The 19,675-nt window shown below is 40.3% G+C and overlaps 1 protein-coding gene across 1 annotated transcript in view; it reads right to left on the bottom strand.

Moving 5' to 3' along the window:
* The window catches only part of LOC117054875, a 37,069-nt gene extending 27,148 nt beyond the window's left edge, over positions 1-9,921 (bottom strand). The window contains exons 1-5 of the mRNA XM_033164083.1: positions 9,787-9,921; positions 8,716-8,765; positions 8,061-8,160; positions 6,932-7,020; positions 5,015-5,129 (exon numbers count right to left, since the gene is read on the bottom strand). Of these exons, the coding sequence (XP_033019974.1) occupies positions 5,015-5,129; positions 6,932-7,020; positions 8,061-8,160; positions 8,716-8,765; positions 9,787-9,912 (480 nt within the window). The 5' untranslated portion in view covers positions 9,913-9,921. The remainder of the gene's footprint in view (positions 1-5,014; positions 5,130-6,931; positions 7,021-8,060; positions 8,161-8,715; positions 8,766-9,786) is intronic.
* Between the last annotated feature and the right edge of the window lie 9,754 nt (positions 9,922-19,675).

Raw genomic sequence — 19,675 nt, 5'->3', positions numbered from 1 at the left:
GCTGTAACATGTGCAATCCCAAAAGGTAATAGTAATAATGCAATGATTTAGAATTTAAAATTGGGTCAAAGTGGCCACAACACTGCAACTTAATAAAAACAAAAACAAAAGTGTAGATAAAATTCCCAATGGAAACTGTGTTAATCTCAATATATATATACTTGCCCCAGTTCATGAAAATAATGAATGCATGAACCTTTATTGCAAAGATAACAGAATATTTATTACAAGGGCAGTCAAATCCTGAGATCACAGAGACTTACTAATGACAATGCTACAATGGCAATTTAAGCATTCTAATTCTTGCACCTGACCCCCTCATTTAACCTGCTGCCCACTGACTATATTAGGAGTACAATATGCAACTGTACATTTCTCAATATGGAGCAAATCAGTTTTGAATTAACAGCTTTAATGTAAGACATGGTGCAACGGCAGCCCTCATAAGAAGCCAGGCCCCTCGTATGAGATACATATTAATGAGTCACTCATGTGTACCAGGCTATCCGTATACACCAAGGGAGCAGGGATGAAGCCTCAATTGCTTCTTGAACCGTTTTTGTTTTTTGGTTTTTTTTAAGGCAAACACATTGTTCAGAACACAATAGTAATCTGCTTTCTGAAATGGACCTGACATTGAGGCGTGGTTTTGTGGATCTGAAATCAGCCGTCCAGCTTCTTTGTTGCATTAAAGCCATTGCCAGCTAGGGCTGGGCGATATCTGCTTTTCAACATTGTGATATATCAGCAGCTAAATACCACGATATGTTGATATATCATGATGTCTGGAATGCATCTTGGTTGCCTCTTCCTCCCCACCTTAGCTGAGCAAGCCCTGATGCCTCTCCAGCTCACACGAGCCAGAAGAACAGGTTGGGGCTTCCTAAAAAGGTGCAGGCAGGCAGGATGGAGTCTGAGATGGTGCTCGCCTGGAACCTTCTCTTCTCAGGCTCCTTCTGCTTGCCTGCTTGCCTACCTGCTTACCCCTTTGCCATGTGCATGCAATTTGAGCTGGCGCAATGTATTTCCAGCTCAAATTGTCTGAAATTGGTATCGCGACCCTGAATGCCATACTGGTTTCAGACAATTTACCATTATATCGCCCAGCTCTAATGGCAGCCAGAGAAGGTTGTGACCCAGGCCCGCTACAGATCGGCCAATGCGTTAAGAGTATTGAATGCATAAAATAGGCCTGCACACAAGTCCTACCAAATGCTATACTTTTGGGTGGGTGTCTGGGGTTATCAGAAGCAAGGCAGGAGCATCATGAGGGCATGGAACAGATCCAGGAATAGGTATCATCTGGTCTGGCCCTTTATAGTCAGAAGTTCCTGGACAAGTCCAAAGCTGTTGGATTGCTTCTTAAATAGAAAAATCACCAAATTACACTGCCCAAGTGCTTATTCCAAGGGGGGGGGGACAATTGCTGCTGTGGGTAGGCATATGGAGCATTGGTTTCTCAAGCTGCTTTTACCTGGCCAGTGTAAGTAGAACATATGCTTCTATTGTGTTTTATTTTGCTTCTGCCTGCGGAACTGGAATTAGTTGCTATGTGACTGCATGACAGTCATTATGCTAGCCAGTATGCATCAGGGCAACTGAAACTCAAACCTTGAAGAAAACCACATTGTCAACTCAGAGCTGTAACCATGGCAACAGCCATGCTGCTTCAAAGGGATAAAGAAAGACATAATAATATATCTGATATACTATTACTGTAGAAAATAAAACAAAAGGTTTAAAAGATGGTTGGATCAACTTCCTAAATTCATGGCAAAGTGTACTTTTTGTAACTAACAATTTCGATCACTTCATTATTATTTTAATTAAAATTTCCCCCCACCCAAAGACACCATTGTAGGTTTGAGTATTTCCAAACCTAATATTTCCAACTGAGTCATATTCTCTGTAGTTCTATTGAAATAAATAAACTAACATCATAAGTCCACTAGTATCAATGCATTTACTCTAAGCGTGGCTAATGTTGGATATCAGCCCTATTATGTGATAGGAAATATGGCATGCTGTGTTTTAGTAGTACTTTTGCTTTGTAGACTCATTTAATAAAGTGGTATTTACTTTAAAACTCATTAGGATAATTTGTAACCTGCTAATCATCTTTGCTACTGTCATTTTCCCACTAGGTCCACTGATGCCCATGCTGACTTTTTTGTTCTTTGATTTTATGAAAAATAAGAGCTTCAGTCATGAAATGCCTGTACATTTCTGTAACTAAAAACAGCATGTAGAAAATGCTTATACCTGATTTAAAAGTTCAGGCGAAGTAGCAGTAAAAAATGCTGCTATAAAGGAGAAAAATACATTATCGATGAACAGGCCTCAGAGAGGTTCAGCTGTGGGTGACAAGCAAGATAACCAGAGCTCACTGCAACAAAAATCAAGAGAATTTCTGCACCCCAGAAAGGCAAGGATATTGCCAAACGCCAGTTATGAGGGTTGGGGAAAACAGCAGCAAGGCAAGGAGATGAAGGTAAATCCCAAAGATGTACTTACAGCCAGCGCAGGGGCTTAGGCTTCTCCAACTAATGTTTTACTTTTATTCTTTAAACAGCACCCCACCCAGACACCTGCCCACAATACAGGAACAAACTGCCTGTTGCAACTGTGGCTATGCCACTGTCACTGCACCTCTTACCATTCACCACTTGGGTCAAGAGAGGAGAGGAAAGAAGTCTTCAGAAGCTCTCTGCTTGTTCAGACCTACCCAGCCACAGGCTTTCACTCATAATACTGCATTCTGTGCACCAGTTCCCCCCACCCACCTGGTCCTGTGTTGCTGACATTCTGTTGCATCTTACCACAGAAGTTCCTCTGAGCTTGGGTTTGAATAACTGTCTAATAATCCAGAAAAAGGGACGCAGGTGGCGCTGTGGGTTAAACCACTGAGCTTTCGAACTGCTAGGTTGGCAGGAGCAGGGACTGAGCAACAGGAGCTCACCCCATCGTGGGGATTCAAACTGCCGACCTTCTGATCGGCAAGCCCTAGGCTCTGTGGTTTAGACCACAGCGCCACCCGCGTCCCCTTAGGGGTCCCTTTACCTTTACCTTAACCAAGATAAAGATGCTCCCAAATTCTCAGCACATGGAACTACGTATATGTACATCACAAGAACAATTATATACAAATTAGCCCACAATCTAGCCTCTTCTTTTATGTATAGCTACATATTTAAAAAACCTAAATTTAACATTCAAAGCACAGTTATCCTAGCCTACACTTAATTAGGCTGGAGTTCTCTGTATCTCTCTATTATACATTAACTAAAAATGTGTATCGTCTTAATCATTTTCCATCCCACTCTTCTCAAGAAAGAATGGCTTCTGTAAAATGATTTTATAGAATTCAATTTATTTCAGTTCTCACCCTTTCCTATAGGCTCACTAACATCTACAGTTTCCATTTTCTTTTTCTAATTGAGTTTTTGGGGTGCATTTGAGATATGAGAGATTCTAATACACCGAGAAGTGATATTATACCAAATTAACCTACACAAGAACCACCAGGCATTTCCTGCTGCTTCTTGAAGAATTCAATTACTTTGACACAGACTATGAAAAAGTGATTTCCAGTATAGGACAAGAGTAAACTGAGCTGGGTTTCCTGAAAGAAATCTAGATTTTCTTTTTTTATAAAAAAAACAACAACAGTTGTTCCTGCTTGATTGACAGCAGAGAAATGAAAATTTGTCAGGCTAGAAAGGCTTCAGTTTATGTGTTGTACTATGATAAACTATAAAAGTTTTAACAGGAAAAAACACAATGTAAGCAAGGAACTAAACCAGGCTCTCTCCAAAACCATTTCATAAGGCTAATTAAGATTTATATTAAAATTATTTCCTGTTTTTCCTTCTGTATTCTTAATACATTTTCCTTTCCTTTACCACATTTCTATCCTTTCCTTTAAGACAGGGGCTGGGAACTTGTGGCTCTCCAAATCTTATTCGCTACAGCTCCAATCATCCCTGAGCATAGGCCATGCTGGCTGGGGCTGATGGGAGTTGTGATCCAAGAATTCCTGGAGGGCCACAGGTTCCACACCAAAGGTGTTTTTTGGAGCTGTGTATATGGAAGCTATCCAATTTCATCCTCAAAACAACCATAGTAGCCTAGGATGAGATAGTGATTGATCCCAATCCACCCAACAGAAAATATTTATTTGCCAACTAATTTTCAGCCCTCTGGATCAAACCATAGTCCGGTAGTGTGGGCACAATGTCCAAACAGATGCCTATGGGAAGCCCACAAAGAGGACACTAAAAAATGAATAGATTTCTTTTTGTATTTCCACGCTTGCAAGGACACTGTGCAAAATAATCCCCTATGTCTAGGTGCACTGGATTATGGGCTACATGCTCAGAAATGCAGTAAAGGGCAACTAAAATGATCAAGCAACTAGAGGAAAAATTTCAGCATTCAGCTGTTTTAGTTTGGCAAAAAGGCAAGTAAAAGGAAACATAATACTTATTTATAGACTGCTTAATGTAAAATAATATAAAAACCTTTTAAGCAGCTTGAAATGGGAAAAGACAAATTGTCAGTGGCTGCTCACCACATTGGCTATGTCCTACCTCCACTGTTACGACACAGCCTGCCTTTGAATATCAGTTATTGGAGAGCATGAGCAGAAGAGTGTTTTTACAGCTCACTCTTTATTAATTAGTAGTAGTAGTAGTATACTATAGCACCCTTCATCTGCTCCAGAGGGTCAGGCAACCCTCCAGAACAGGCATCCCCAAACTCGGCCCTCCAGATGTTTTGGGACTACAACTCCCATCATCCCTAGCTAACAGGACCAGTGGTCAGGGATTATGGGAACTGTAGTCCCAAAACAGCTGGAGGGCCAAGTTTGGGGATGCTTGCTCCAGAACAACAGGAAGCTTCAGGGAGGAAGAGAGGTAGGGGAATTACAGCTGGATGAGGAAAAGGTAGGAAATCACACATTAAAAAATCATTAACAATATATAAATATAAACCTGATGTTGTCATAACTCACCTGCTGGTTTCTTTGAAGTTTAAGTCTCATTGCTTCACATATCTCGATTACTTGAAGAAGTTCTGGACGTGGAATGGTTACTTCAGTTGCAGTTCCTTCAGCACTGAGAAAAAAACTGTGTAATGTACAATGCATTATTATAGTCACATTTTTCATTTTTTAGTACCATAAAGAAAAACACGGATTCTTTTCATTATTTGGATGCTTTTTATAATAGTGCTTATTTTGCAGGTGAAATAGGCACTAACAAAGAATTCAAAGAGCACGTTTATACTGTATAGTCAGTGTTTTAAGTTAACCTGAATACCAATTATGAAAGCATGTTTTCAAAACATACCTCACTACTATTTAAGTTATCTCCTTGAGCCTTTGCAATAGTTAAGAAATGTATTTTCCTTTAGTGCCAGGCATATTTTACCACTATATGCTAGCATACCTATACTAATCGGAAATAAAAATACTCCAGTATCTTGAAGAATAGTTCCCTTGGTCAAGATGCAAAGAGATGTGGGCAGTACTTCTACACACAACTAGGAGAGGCAGCAATTTACCACCACCAATGGACTGCATTCCCCCCACCTCACACACACAAATACCAACACAAGAACTGCAATAATTTATTGCATAGTAAATTAATCTGGAGGATTCCCACTCCCTAAACCTCAAGTGCAGCTTTTAAGGGAGCAAAAGGAGATTTAAAAAACGACAGTGCACCAAGAAAATACAGTCCTTGGCATCCCAATCCTCGCTCCCTGCATTTCAGAATGATGTTTTTCTTGCTGTTATTATTATTATTAATGTTTCTTTTTGTAACTGTAAGACCTGCAGCAAAATAAGTTTTGGAAACATGAAATACACTAAGAAAATTATTCACCAGTTACGTCTCAGATATTTATTTTTAAACACAATTCCCTGCAACACATCTGAAACTCATCTTCTTCTTTCTGTCCCCTCTCCAATTAATTTTTAAATGCAGCATAGGGAAACAGCCTTAAAAGGCTAGGGATCTTGAGGACCACCTTCGCCGATATGAACCTGCCTGCTCGTGTCCATTGAAGCCCTGCTCTGCACCCCCTTTCCTTTAAAACGTAGGTGAATGAGGGGACAAGACAGAGCCTTCTCAGCAAGTGGGCTCAGGATCTGGAATTTCCTGCAGCCAAAGGTTTACTCTCAGACTATATTCAAAAATATAAAAAATAGAGTAGAAGCTTCAAATAATTCCCATTGCGTGCATTGTTCTCCTTTCACTCACACCTTTGTCAGATAATGCTCACAGAAATCAAATACGTGAGTTGTGCTTAAATGGCAAGCCTCTCAGCCATCCAAAGAACAAGCAAAACTGAATAAATTGTCCCATTTATTACAAAAGGTTTTTACTACATATCATTTTAGGATTTGCAGTAATGAAACATGACAACCCACATTTAAGTTCTTATTCAGAGATCATTGTTTTCTCCATTCATCCCCACCCCCCTACTCCTTATTTTGCATGCTGACCACTTAGTGGACCGGACCTCCCAGCCCCACTTTTCCCTCAGTAAGCCCCATTCATTCCCAGACTTTTAGCAAAGGGGGAAAATATGAAGAAAGGCAAAAGGGAAACTGGGGCAGGAGGGCAGGATAAGCACTCAATTGTCATCAAAACACTGAAGGAATGGTGACCACGTACTGTTACCTCAATTCTGTGGGTCACTTTTGACACAAGTTTAAGGATCTGTCCAGTAAGAGATACAATTTCTCTGCGTATTTTTGGTAGCGTTCAAGAATGATATGTAAGTTTACTTTAGGGGGGGGAAAAACAGGACCCCATAATCCTCTAATCCTCAACAAAACACAGATGCTGGTCACCATTTTATTCAGGATATCTCCTTTCGGATCAATTTCATTCACAATATCAAATGTGTCTCTACTGCTTACCTAAGCTTGTCAGTAAGCGCTTGTAAAGAATTGTTTGACTGCAACATAAGAGCAGCTCGAGAACTTAATCCTTCTGTGAGCAGCAGCACCTGTGGAAGAAGTCATATACAAAATTATTCCTAAAATCACCTCAGTTTCTCTTTCTTCTTTGTTAAAATCTTACTTTAAAAAAAAATGAAGTTACACACTATGGTGACATCTAGCAAAAGAAAAATGATGTTTAAATGGAAGGTGTGTGTTGACTGTACAGTGGGAGAGTGGAGGAATATCTGGAACTGTGTGCCTGTGCTATCGCTGTTTTTGCCCTTGGTGATTTATGTGTCTTTCACTTTGTTTCTTTAGGTTCGACTTTTTGCGTTCAACGCTTCATATAACCTTCTGGCCTACTTTGCTCAATTCTACATCCTCAACCTTCTATGTATGCACCCCGGTATCTATTTCAGGATCTATTTCAATCTCCATAATGTCTGGGTCTGGCTTCAGTAGAAACAAATCAAGTGAACTAATGAAATGTTCCATGCAAAATGATAATCGCCCAGATTACAGCACACCCCTAGCAGAGGGAAACCATGTGGACAAGGATCCAAAGATGGGTATCCTCAAATACGGGGGATTTCCCCCTATAATTGTCAATATGGGGACAGAATTGCTATGCAGGCACATTCATCTCTGCCTTCTTTTATCAATTCCTATGCAACTCCACTTGAACTTCCTTAGTGGTGGGTCCTGTTTACATACCCTCCTTTTAATCTCATGCCCCCACTGCATGCAAACCTTTTAAGCTTGTGCATTTGACCCAAAGGCCCCTTAAAAATGTGCACTCCCCTCAATTAGAGCTTTCCACTTACTTTCTAATATACATTTTAACAAGGTGTATTTTACGAAAAGTTAAGAAACTCTCAACTACTCCCTTTCTAACCCACTACCAACCAAGCCCTCAATCAAATTATCAACGTATGTTGGTAGGTTAGGAAAAACAATGTGAAGTGAAACGCCGCCGCCCCCCCACACACACAGCTCCAGGAAATCTGAACACCTAATTTTTTTGGGGGGGAGCCCTTTTCACAGTCCCATATATATGCTGATAACTTTCAAAAAGTACTGAGGTGAATTTTGTATGCCACTTTACCTGCCTTTCCAGTTGTAGTACTTGAGCCTTCAGAAAACTGACACGTCTTTCCTCAAAGCATTCGTTCTTCCCTTCCTTTACGAGCAGCTCATATTGGCTTCTAAGAAATAAAATGTATTTCCTTATAAGGAACGTCAAACAAACACATAATGCTACATTGATATTTAATACGTACAATTTATTGGAACAACTGGAAATTATGTTAAATGCAGAAAATAGATTTCTTTTTGTCTCCTGCTTTTAGCCAATTTATTCTAAAACCCTGTTATTTTTCTGAAAATTGCCTCCAATCCGTTTTATTGTACTACAAATAACTTATTGCCTTGAAAAGCCTTAAATGTTTCTGAAGTATCTGTTCATTTCTCACCACTTCCATGTGGGAAGCAACTCTGAATACACAAATACTAACTACTTTTGTCTTCAAATACATGCTGGCAAAGAAATGAGTAGCTATATAAATCATAGATCAGGGACATTCAAACTGATTTCTAACATTATGGGCTCACACAAGAACTGAATAACTAATTTTCCTTCTATAAATTTCTGTGTTCTCTGCCATAATTTTGTCATCCTTAGCTTTCAATACACGACCTCACAGATAAAACAAAAGCTGTTTTCATAAATCCAGGGCTTTGTTCTCAATTTCTTTCAGTACCTTAAATCTTCTAATTCATACTTTAATCTTAGATTTTCCTCTTGCAGTTTCTAAGAAGAAATAAAAAGTACTATGGTTAAATATACTATTAGGACTTGTAAATAGTATTTTTAAGTAATACAAACAGTAGTTTATATTCACTTATATATAAACATTTGTCATGTATAAATAGAAATATTTTACACCCAAAAAAATTATTTCAACTAGTTGTAAACTAAGATTTCAAAGCTATATGACTGTAATCATGTCTGCATCACATATAACTATTATCACAAGCATGTGTTAACTGTTTATAAAAACCCTTATTTCATCCCAAAGGGAAATATTTATATAAAAGAAGTTTAAACTTAATCATCAAAGTTCAACATCATGTATTCCAACTTCCCCTCATGCAACAAGAATTGCTGTTTCCTCCCTGCGCCCATACAAATCTGTTCCAGAGGAAGAATGCAGGAAGAAGGGAGTTCCCATTGCAGTACAGAAATCCATTCTGCTTGCACACTACTGATACCATTGAATTTCACCCAATAAGAGAAAATGAAAGATGAAGGGTGAGCCACAAACTGGAGAAATATGGCATATATGGTTAAATAAAAAATAACATCATAAAGCACCATCTAAAAAGATTTGTTGAAGACCTCAGTGTTACTTTAATGTCAAAGATAATTCCAAATAAAGCAGATACAAATCCGGGTTCTCAGAGAACAATCCATGTATTATGTTCTTGCGGGGAGAAGACTTGGAAAAGAAGTATAATTAAGTGTTGCCCTAATCCTAATAATTTATAACATCTGCACTTGGGTTTCCTTCCATGCACACCAAATATCTCTGCAACCCCATAATATTATGGGTGACACCTAATCCTCAAAGCAGACCTGTTGAAATAAATGGATTTAAGTAAGCATTCGTTTCAATAGGTCTAATCTGAGTACTCCTCAATAGGATCTCACCCTATGTTTTAAGTACCCATCTGAAACGCAACTCATATGAAAATACTACTTTGCTAAAATATCAAGTCCTGTTGTTTTTTTTATGCAAACAACTGTATACAAATACAACCTTTTTCTTTACCTTTTGCTCACTCCTGTTCATAAAAGGAGTGTGAAGTTCATTGTTCTGTTTATCCCCTCTCAACAGTGAATTATCTTGACATGCTGAACCCTGAGATGTGAGGCTGCCTGCAGGGAGCTTGGGCATGGGCTGTCCAACCTTTAAAATAAACACAACCACATTTTAATGGGTGTTGTTGTTGTTGTTGTTTTTAAAAAACTGGACTTCACAAACACAGACATCAACAAAAGTAGGCAACATTAGACAAAACTGTGTAGGGAGCACTTTCAAGCAACTGTACTCCTGAAATTAATAAGGGTTTTCTTTAAAATGACTTGTGTCTCCATTTCTTTTTTGCTACAATTCTTGAAAAATATGTACAGTCAACCTTAATATGCAGTCACATCATATCAGTTTTAAAATGCAGGCTAGTTATTCTGTTTGCATGTAATAATCTTCTGCTTAGATCAGTGAAAGAATCCTGATAAACATTTATCTGAAACAATGACTGAGCCATACTTAGCTCTGTGCTGCAGCAACGAAGGATTACCAACTACAGTGAGCAGAGCTGGATTAACCATTGTGCTAAATAACTTTACTAATGAGCCCCACCAGCATAAATGTATTACGGTTTCTCCAATATGAAGAATATTATGCTCATCCCATCCTTCCACTGAGTTCTTTTGTTAACATCATTCTACAATTTACTAAGCAGACAAGCCGTAGCCACATCCACGGTGATAGGAAAACTGAGAATAATGAGAATAATCTCTTCTAACAAGATCACAAAAAAGGAGTAAGAAAGCCTAGGGATGTGCATTCATCTATTACAGATTAACAAAGTATTATTTAATTCTCCTTTTATGTCCTTAAAGTAGTGGTTTTGAAACTGGATTTCTCAAAAACATAGAAGGCTCCTCAATCAGAAGATGGATAATTGCTATTTATTTATTTTAAGGTATTCCTAGGATGCTTTTCTGGAGAATGCCCTTCCAAAATGGTTATAATTGTAATAAACAACATGAAGGGAAAAGTGACACAGCAAAAGATAAAAAGAAAGCAACCAATTACCTCAGAAAATCAGAAAAGCCAATAAAACATAATTAGAAAATAGCCACAATCAATTATTATTATTATTACCACAGCGCGGGTGGCGCTGTGGGTTAAACCACAGAGCCTAGGGCTTGCTGATCAGAAGGTCGGCGGTTCGAATCCCCGCAACGGGGTAAGCTCCCGTTGCTCGGTCCCAGCTCCTGCCAACCTAGCAGTTCGAAAGCACACAGTGCAAGTAGATAAATAGGTACCACTCCAGCGGGAAGGTAAACGGCATTTCCGTGCGCTGCTCTGGTTCGCCAGAAGCAGCTTATTCATGCTGGCCACATGACCCAGAAGCTGTACACCGGCTCCCTCGGCCAATAAAGCAAGATGAGCGCCGCAACCCCACAGTCGTCCGCGACTGGACTTTAATGGTCAGGGGTACCTTTACCTTTACCTTACAAACAGAAAAAGATTACAGTGGTACCTCAAGTTAAGAACTTAATTCATTCTGGAGGTCCGTTCTTAACCTGATGTACCACTTTAGCTAATGGGGCCTCCTGCTGCCGCCGCTGCGCAATTTCTGTTCTCATCCTGAAGCAAAGTTCTTAACCCGAGGTACTATTTCTGGGTTAGCAGTGTCTGTAACCTGAAGCGTCTGTAACCCTAGGTACCACTGTACAACCCATTAACCATCATTCATTGAAGGCCTGTTGGAAAATATAGGTCTTTAAGCTTTCCAGAATCCCTGAAAAATGAAAGCTAGTCGCAGGTCTGATATAAGGAAGTTCTAAAGCCGCGGAGCCACCTTGGAAAAAGCCCTCTTCCTTGTGGCCACCAGCCTCACTGGCCTAGGGGATGGACACACCAGGGGTCCCAATGCAGATCTCAGCATGCAAACAGGATGGTACACATGCAGGAAGTCCAACCAACAGCTTGAACCCCATGTTTAGGGCCTTACTCTAAACTGGCTGTGGAAATGAACCAGAAACCACTGGAGCCGATACAACAGGGCTGTGGCAGATGTACTCTGGACCAGCTGAGGTTTCCAAACTAGCTTTAAAGGTAGCCCCACATACAATGCATTACAGTAGTCTAATCTGGACGTGACTAGAGGATGGAGCACTGGGGCTATGACACATCTTTCTGGACATGCTGTAGAGCATTTCTCTAAAGTCATTTACCTATTATCTACATGGCTAGTTACAGGTGGGTAGCCGTGCACAGGAAAGCTCATACCAAGAACAAACTTAGTTGGTCTCTAAGGTGCTGGTGGAAAGAATTTATTTATTTATTTATTTATTTTGTTTTGTCTACATGGCTATGTTCAAGATGCTGGTCTTTATGTATAAAGGCCTATACAGCTTGTGACCAGGACACCTCAAAGAGTGTCTCACCCCTATATACCCATTCAATCACTGCACTCTGCAGGTAACGGCCTCATGTTCCACACAATATAGGAATCAGGACTTTGGCATCTATCTGTTAGAATCTCCTCCCCTTAAATACTAGACAAGTGTTATTGGTTATCTTTTTGATACCTACTAAAGCCCTTTTTTCCCCAACACAATTTTCAAGTTGAGAGCTTTCTCAGTCTCCATCTGTATTGGTATTGTTTTTAAGAAGCTTTTGTTGTTTTATTATTGCTTGTTGTTTGCCACCCTGAGCTCCTTGTTGGATATAAATTTTGTTTGTTTATTTATGTGTTTGTTTGTTTGTTTGTTCATTAGATTTCTATACCGCCCTTCACCATAAGATCTCAAGACGCTTCACAGAATAAAATACAGGATAAAAACAAGTTAATTCAACAAATAAACCAACGTTATTTACAATATTCACATCCCACCTTTCTGAATGACAATTGGTCTTCAAGACGAAGAACAATAAATGAAAACTGATACATAACAATATGATAATAAATTTCTATTTAAAAGCAGTAGCAATTTATAAAGGCTCATGGGGAGAGCAGGGGAGAGCTCGGAATAAAGCATCTGAGACCTTAAGCTGCTTGTATGACTGTTCCAGCTGTTCTCTGAGAGAACAGTGCATCTCCTCATACAGGCAGCTACAGAGTCTGAAGCTCTGGGTTTTTCCTAGTTACAGGGAGGTTAAAGAGAGGGATGAAAGTGTTTACTTCTTAGGGCAGAATAATCAGGAAAGACTCAAATGTTCACTAGCAAGTTAACCAGCTTAGGGAGACTTAATTCAAATTTTGAGAACTGGAGTCTGAGGAACAGTTATTATACTGTACTTGTAAAGAAAGGACAAAGCATTCAGTACTGTTCAGATGCAGACACACTTTAGCAAGTAGCGCAAACCAATCTGACATTTGCACAGTGATCTAAGACATGGAGAATTTAAAAGAGATCAAGACAACAGATTACAAAATTGAAAACAGAAAATAATTCAGACTGCCTAGTGACAAGTCTTGCAAGAATCTTGACCAACTGTTGCATTTTATTTTATTTTGCTCGTTGGAGAGCCAGTGTGGTGTAGTGGTTAAGAGTGGTAGGCTCATAATCTGGTGAACCGGGTTTGTGTCTCCGCTCCTCCACATGCAGCTGCTGGGTGACCTTGGGCTAGTCACACTTCTTTGAAGTCTCTCAGCCCCACTCACCTCACAGAGTGTTTGTTGTGGGGGAGGAAGGGAAAGGAGAATGTTAGCCGCTTTGAGACTCCTTCGGGTAGTGAAAAGCGGGATATCAAATCCAAACTCTTCTTCTTCTTCTTCTCGTTATGAGAATGCCTCCATTTTATAAGGGCGCAAATTCATTTCCATAAGCTATGTAGGTAGTTTTTCACTGAGGTCTGCATCTATTGTACATTTATGGTAGTGAACACAAATACCATTGATCCCAGTAGGAAGGCTTACAGGCATGACACATTCAGTGTCAAACGAAGGTCTCTAATTAGTGAATAGTTCCGGTCTGACAGAAAAGGCCTTAACCTTCCGCAGGGAATAATGAGCTAGGCAATGTCTGAAGCACCCAAGTAAGCTTCTGTGAACAAGAATGGCACCGAGAACTGCTTTAAATGTGCTAAAATGACAGACATCAGTGACCGAACAGTGAACCGTACACTTGGCAATGAACAGGAAAATGCCTGCTATAGGAAGGGGTGCTGGTCTTTGTTTTTTCTCTTGTGCATCTGAACTCGGGACTAAATCTGATAGACCACATTACTTGGTAGACTTATTTAAAACAAAACTGGGAGATTTGTGGAATACAGATATTGTCTGAAATCTTTGTCCTTTTAACAGTATTCATAATATGAAAGCATGTGGCAATTTCCCTGAACATCATAACAAACTCAATTTTTAAAGAAAAAGCTCATTAGCAATGACAAGACATTAATAGAAGAGTAGCACCAGAAACAGTTTGAATGGCAAGCTATTAACACTGTGACTAAACAAGAGGTAGAAGCTTGAACATGATTCTAACTGTCCAATATGTCGTTAGCCAAATACTGTACATCAAAACATTTAAGAATCTCCACACATATTATTAAGAGCTGAACGTGTGGAAGGAAGAAAAACATTTAATAAAGAATAAAGCATTCTACCTGCCACAATGCTTTGTGTCGTATAAGTACAAATCAAAGAAAGATACCCTTTGGTGGCGCAGTGGGTCAGCACATGTCCAGATGTTAATCAGAAGGTTGGTAATTCAAGCCCACCCAGTGACAGCTGTGGGCAGAATTCCTGTGACACACCCAGTGACAGCTGTGGGCATTGCAGGGGTTGGACTAGAGGACTCTCAGGATCCCTTCCAACTCTACGAGGTACCATACGCCAGTGTTTTTCAACCACTGTTCCGTGGCACACTAGTGTGCCGCGAGATGTTGCCTGGTGTGCCGTGGGAAAATTACTTTATATATAGTCAATATAGGCACAGAGTTAATTTTTTTTAACATTTTCTAATGGTGGTGTGCCTCGTGATTTTTTTCATGAAACAAGTGTGCCTTTGCCCAAAAAAGGTTGAAAAACACTGCCATACGCCAACACTACCCAAACCTGCAAAGTATGGCCCAACATTCAGGGTTTGTTGTAATTGGATTCAGATTGCGGTTTGGCCAGAGTGAAAAAAATGATGCTCTCAATTTCAAATGTAAAGGTAAGCCAAGGATGATGGCCTGATGCTCCCACTCACTAGCAGAGAAGTGAAGGGAGAGCAACCTGTGCATTCATGGTAAGCTAGCAACCTTCACTTACCATGACATGTGACTGCAGCCAAAACCAGTTCACTCTGGATGTCAAAGAGGCAGCCTCAGAACCAGGCCTACCACTGCTGGCATAAAGAAAAGGAGAACATGTTGTCTCTGCGGTCAATGCAGTAACAGAAAATTGCAGCGGCAACATAATTCATCAGCGGTTTCCCTCTCCTGCTGTCAAACTGTGAAATGTGATTATACCTATCTCAGTTTTTTTTATCCTTAACTGGAGCTGGCAGTAGCTAAGGGGGGTTGTATTCCAAAACATCTAGAGGGCACCATCTTGGCAAAGGCTGTTCTGGACAATACACAAGTAACTGTGTTTCCTAATTGCAAAGCCCTTACTGCTAAGCAGCAATCATTTTATTTGTTGTTGTTCAGTCGTGTCCGACTCTTCGTGACCCCATGGACCAGAGCACGCCAGGCACGCCTATCCTTCACTGCCTCCCGCAGTTTGGCCAAACTCATGTTAGTAGCTTCGAGAATACTGTCCAACCATCTCATCCTTTGTCGTCCCCTTCTCCTTGTGCCCTCCATCTTTCCCAACATCAGGGTCTTTTCCAGGGAGTCTTCTCTTCTCATGAGGTGGCCAAAGTACTGGAGCCTCAACTTCAGGATCTGTCCTTCTAGTGAGCACTCAGGGCCGATTTCCTTGAGAATGGATAGGTTTGATCTTCTTGCAGTCCATGGGACTCTCAAGAGTCTCCTCCAGCACCATAATTCAAAAGCATCAATTCTTCGGCGATCAGCCTTCTTGATGGTCCAGCTCTCATTTCCGTACATTACTACTGGGAAAACCATAGCTTTAACTATACGGACCTTTGTTGGCAAGGTGATGTCTTTGCTTTTTAAGATGCTGTCTAGGTTTGTCATTGCTTTTCTCCCAAGAAGCAGGCGTCTTCTAATTTCGTGACTGCTGTCACCATCTGCAGTGATCATGGAACCCAAGAAAGTGAAATCTCTTACTGCCTCCATTTCTTCCCCTTCTATTTGCCAGGAGGTGATGGGACCAGTGGCCATGATCTTAGTTTTTTTGATGTTGAGCTTCAGACCATATTTTGCGCTCTCCTCTTTTACCCTCATTAAAAGATTCTTCAATTCCTCCTCACTTTCTGCCATCAAGGTTGTATCATCAGCATATCTGAGGTTGTTGATATTTTTTCCGGCAATCTTAATTCCGGTTTGGGATTCATCCAGCCCAGCCTTTCGCATGATGAATTCTGCATATAAGTTAAATAAGCCGGGAGACAATATACAGCCTTGTCGTACTCCTTTCCCAATTTTGAACCAATCAGTTATTCCATATCCAGTTCTAACTGTAGCTTCTTGTCCCACATACAGATTTCTCAGGAGACGGATGAGGTGATCAGGCACTCCCATTTCTTTAAGAACTTTCCATAGTTTGCTGTGGTCGACACAGTCAAATGCTTTTGCGTAGTCAATGAAGCAGAAGTAGATGTTTTTCTGGAACTCTCTAGCTTTCTCCATAATCCAGCGCATGTTTGCAATTTGGTCTCTGGTTCCTCTGCCCCTTCGAAATCCAGCTTGCACTTCTGGGAGTTCTCGGTCCACGTACTGCTTAAGCCTGCCTTGTAGAATTTTAAGCATAACCTTGCTAGCGTGTGAAATGAGTGCAATTGTGCGGTAGTTAGAGCATTCTTTGGCACTGCCCTTCTTTGGGATTGGGATGTAAACTGATCTTCTCCAATCCTCTGGCCACTGCTGAGTTTTCCAAACTTGTTGGCATATTGAGTGTAGCACCTTAACAGCATCATCTTTTAGGATTTTAAATAGTTCAGCTGGAATATCATCACTTCCACTGGCCTTGTTGTTAGCGAGGCTTTCTAAGGCCCATTTGACTTCACTCTCCAGGATGTCTGGCTCAAGGTCAGCAACCACACTACCTGGGGTGTATGAGACATCTATATCTTTCTGGTATAGTTCCTCTGTGTATTCTTGCCACCTCTTCTTGATGTCTTCTGCTTCTGTTAGGTCCTTTCCACTTTTGTCCTTAATTGTGGTAATCTTTGTACGAAATGTTCCTTTCATATCTCCAATTTTCTTGAACAGATCTCTGGTTTTTCCCATTCTGTTATTTTCCTCTATTTCTTTGCATTGCTCGTTTAAAAAGGCCCTCTTGTCTCTCCTTGCTATTCTTTGGAAATCTGCATTCAATTTCCTGTATCTTTCACTATCTCCCTCGCATTTTGCTTGCCTTCTCTCCCCCGCTATTTTTAAGGCCTCATTGGACAGCCACTTTGCTTTCTTGCATTTCTTTTTCATTGGGATGGTTTTCGTTGCTGCCTCCTGTATAATGTTACGAGCATCCATCCACAGTTCTTCAGGCACTCTATCCACCAAATCTAAGTCCTTAAACCTGTTTTTCACTTCAACTGTGTATTCATAAGGAATTTGATTTAGATTGTATCTTACTGGCCCAGTGGTTTTTCCTACTTTCTTCAGTTTAAGCTGGAATTTTGCTATAAGAAGCTGATGATCAGAGCCACAGTCAGCTCCAGGTCTTGTTTTTGCTGAGTGTATAGAGCTTCTCCATCTTTGGCTGCAGAGAATATAATCAATCTGATTTCGATGTCGCCCATCTGGTGATGTCCATGTGTAGAGTCGTCTCTTGTGTTGTTGGAAAAGAGTGTTTGTGATGACCAGCTTGTTCTCCTGACAGAACTCTATTAGCCTTTGCCCTGCTTCATTTTGAACTCCAAGGCCAAACTTGCCAGTTGTTCCTTTTATCTCTTGACTCCCTACTTTAGCATTCCAATCCCCTATAATGAGAAGAACATCCTTCTTTGGTGTCATTTCTATAAGGTGTTGTAAGTCTTCATAGAATTGGTCAATTTCAGTTTCTTCAGCACTGGAAGTTGGTGCATAAACTTGGATTACTGTGATGTTAAAAGGACTGCCTTGGATTCGTATCGAGATCAATCTATCATTTTTGAAATTGCATCCCAGTACAGCTTTCGCCACTCTTTTGTTGACTATGAGGGCCACTCCATTTCTTTTACGGGATTCCTGCCCGCAGTAGTAGATATGATAGTCATCTGAACTGAATTCGCCCATTCCCGTCCATTTTAGTTCACTGATGCCTAGGATGTCAATGTTTATTCTTGCCATCTCATTTTTGACCACATCCAGCTTACCAAGGTTCATGGTTCTTACATTCCAGGTTCCTATGCAATACTTTTCTTTACAGCATTGGACTTTCCTTTCGCTTCCAGGCATATCCGCAACTGAGTGTCCTTTCGGCTTTGGCCCAGCCGCTTCATCAGCTTTGGATCTACTTGTACTTGTCCTCCGCTCTTCCCCAGTAGCATGTTGGACGCCTTCCGACCTGAGGGGCTCATCTTCCAGCGTCATATCTTTTATATGCCTGTTGTCTTTGTCCATGGAGTTTTCTTGGCAGGGATACTGGAGTGGGTTGCCAGTTCCTCCTCCAGGTGGATCACATTTGGTCCAAACTCTCCACTATGACCTGTCCATCTTGGGTGGCCCTGCACGGCATAGCTCATAGCTTCCCTGAGTAATTCAAGCCCCTTCGCCACGACAAGGCAGTGATCCATGAAGGGGAATCATTTTATTATAAGACCTCAAAACACAGAGGGTCAAATAATGCAATATACACACTTCTTGCTTTGTTTAAACCATAAAGAAAAGTTACAAGAATACAGAAATTTGTGTATAATATACTGTATCACATGAAGAATAATCTGCATGATTTCTCACACATAGGCTTAATCTGTGCTGTTTCTTGCCCTGTCATGTTCACATCCAGGAGGTGAAGCCAGTGGTGCACCCAGCAATAGGACCAGGACAAGCGGCATGGCCCCAATCCTGGGTAACTGAGTGAAGGGGGCTTAGAGGGCCCCATCTTTATAATGGTGTCTGAACATGGATAAACAAACTTTCTTGAAGCAACACACTTTCAGACCTGGGTCACTAATAAATTCTAGCTTCTCATTCCAGGTTTTGCTTTGTTTTTTGAAAGCAGCATAGCATTACAGCATTTCATATCTTTCAGTCATTAACACTGCATTTAATATATTTTCTCTATCTGCATACAGAAGTCGGACAGGATTTCTTAGGTTATGCTTTTCTCATCCTTCAGTAGAATCTTCAAGAGTGAAGTGCTGCCCTCTAGAGGAATATTTTGCAAGGGAAAATTGTGTAACTTCAGCTCCTTTCTTTTTACTGTAACATGGAATTCTAAAATACTTTACAGTATTTATTTTTTACAGTATTTATTTTTAAATATACTTCTTAATATAATAAAATTTCTGAGCAGTTTAAGATAAAAGTGTAACAACAAAAGAGCAAACAACATTCAATATGTTTTGTCTCACTGTGGTTTTATAATTTGATGGAAGCCACCCAGAGTGGCTAGGGCAAGCTAGTCAAATGGGTGTGGTACAAAAATTAATTATTATTATTATTAGTAGTAGTAGTAGTAGCAGTAGCAGTAGTATTAACCTAAGAAGCTTACCCATTTCTCCACAGAAGCAGATTGATTTGACAGATTTAATAATCATTTATATATTTTCCCCATAAGACCTCGAGATTCTATCACTTATCATCAATTCAAAGAGGTATTAGAGCTTAATTTGCCATAATTTCCAATCAATGACAAAAGCACATGCCCAAATTATAAATACTG

This window comes from Lacerta agilis, chromosome 11 (assembly GCF_009819535.1).
Source record: "Lacerta agilis isolate rLacAgi1 chromosome 11, rLacAgi1.pri, whole genome shotgun sequence".
Taxonomy (NCBI): Eukaryota; Metazoa; Chordata; class Lepidosauria; order Squamata; family Lacertidae; genus Lacerta; species Lacerta agilis.
This window is presented reverse-complemented; position numbering and strand designations above follow the sequence as displayed.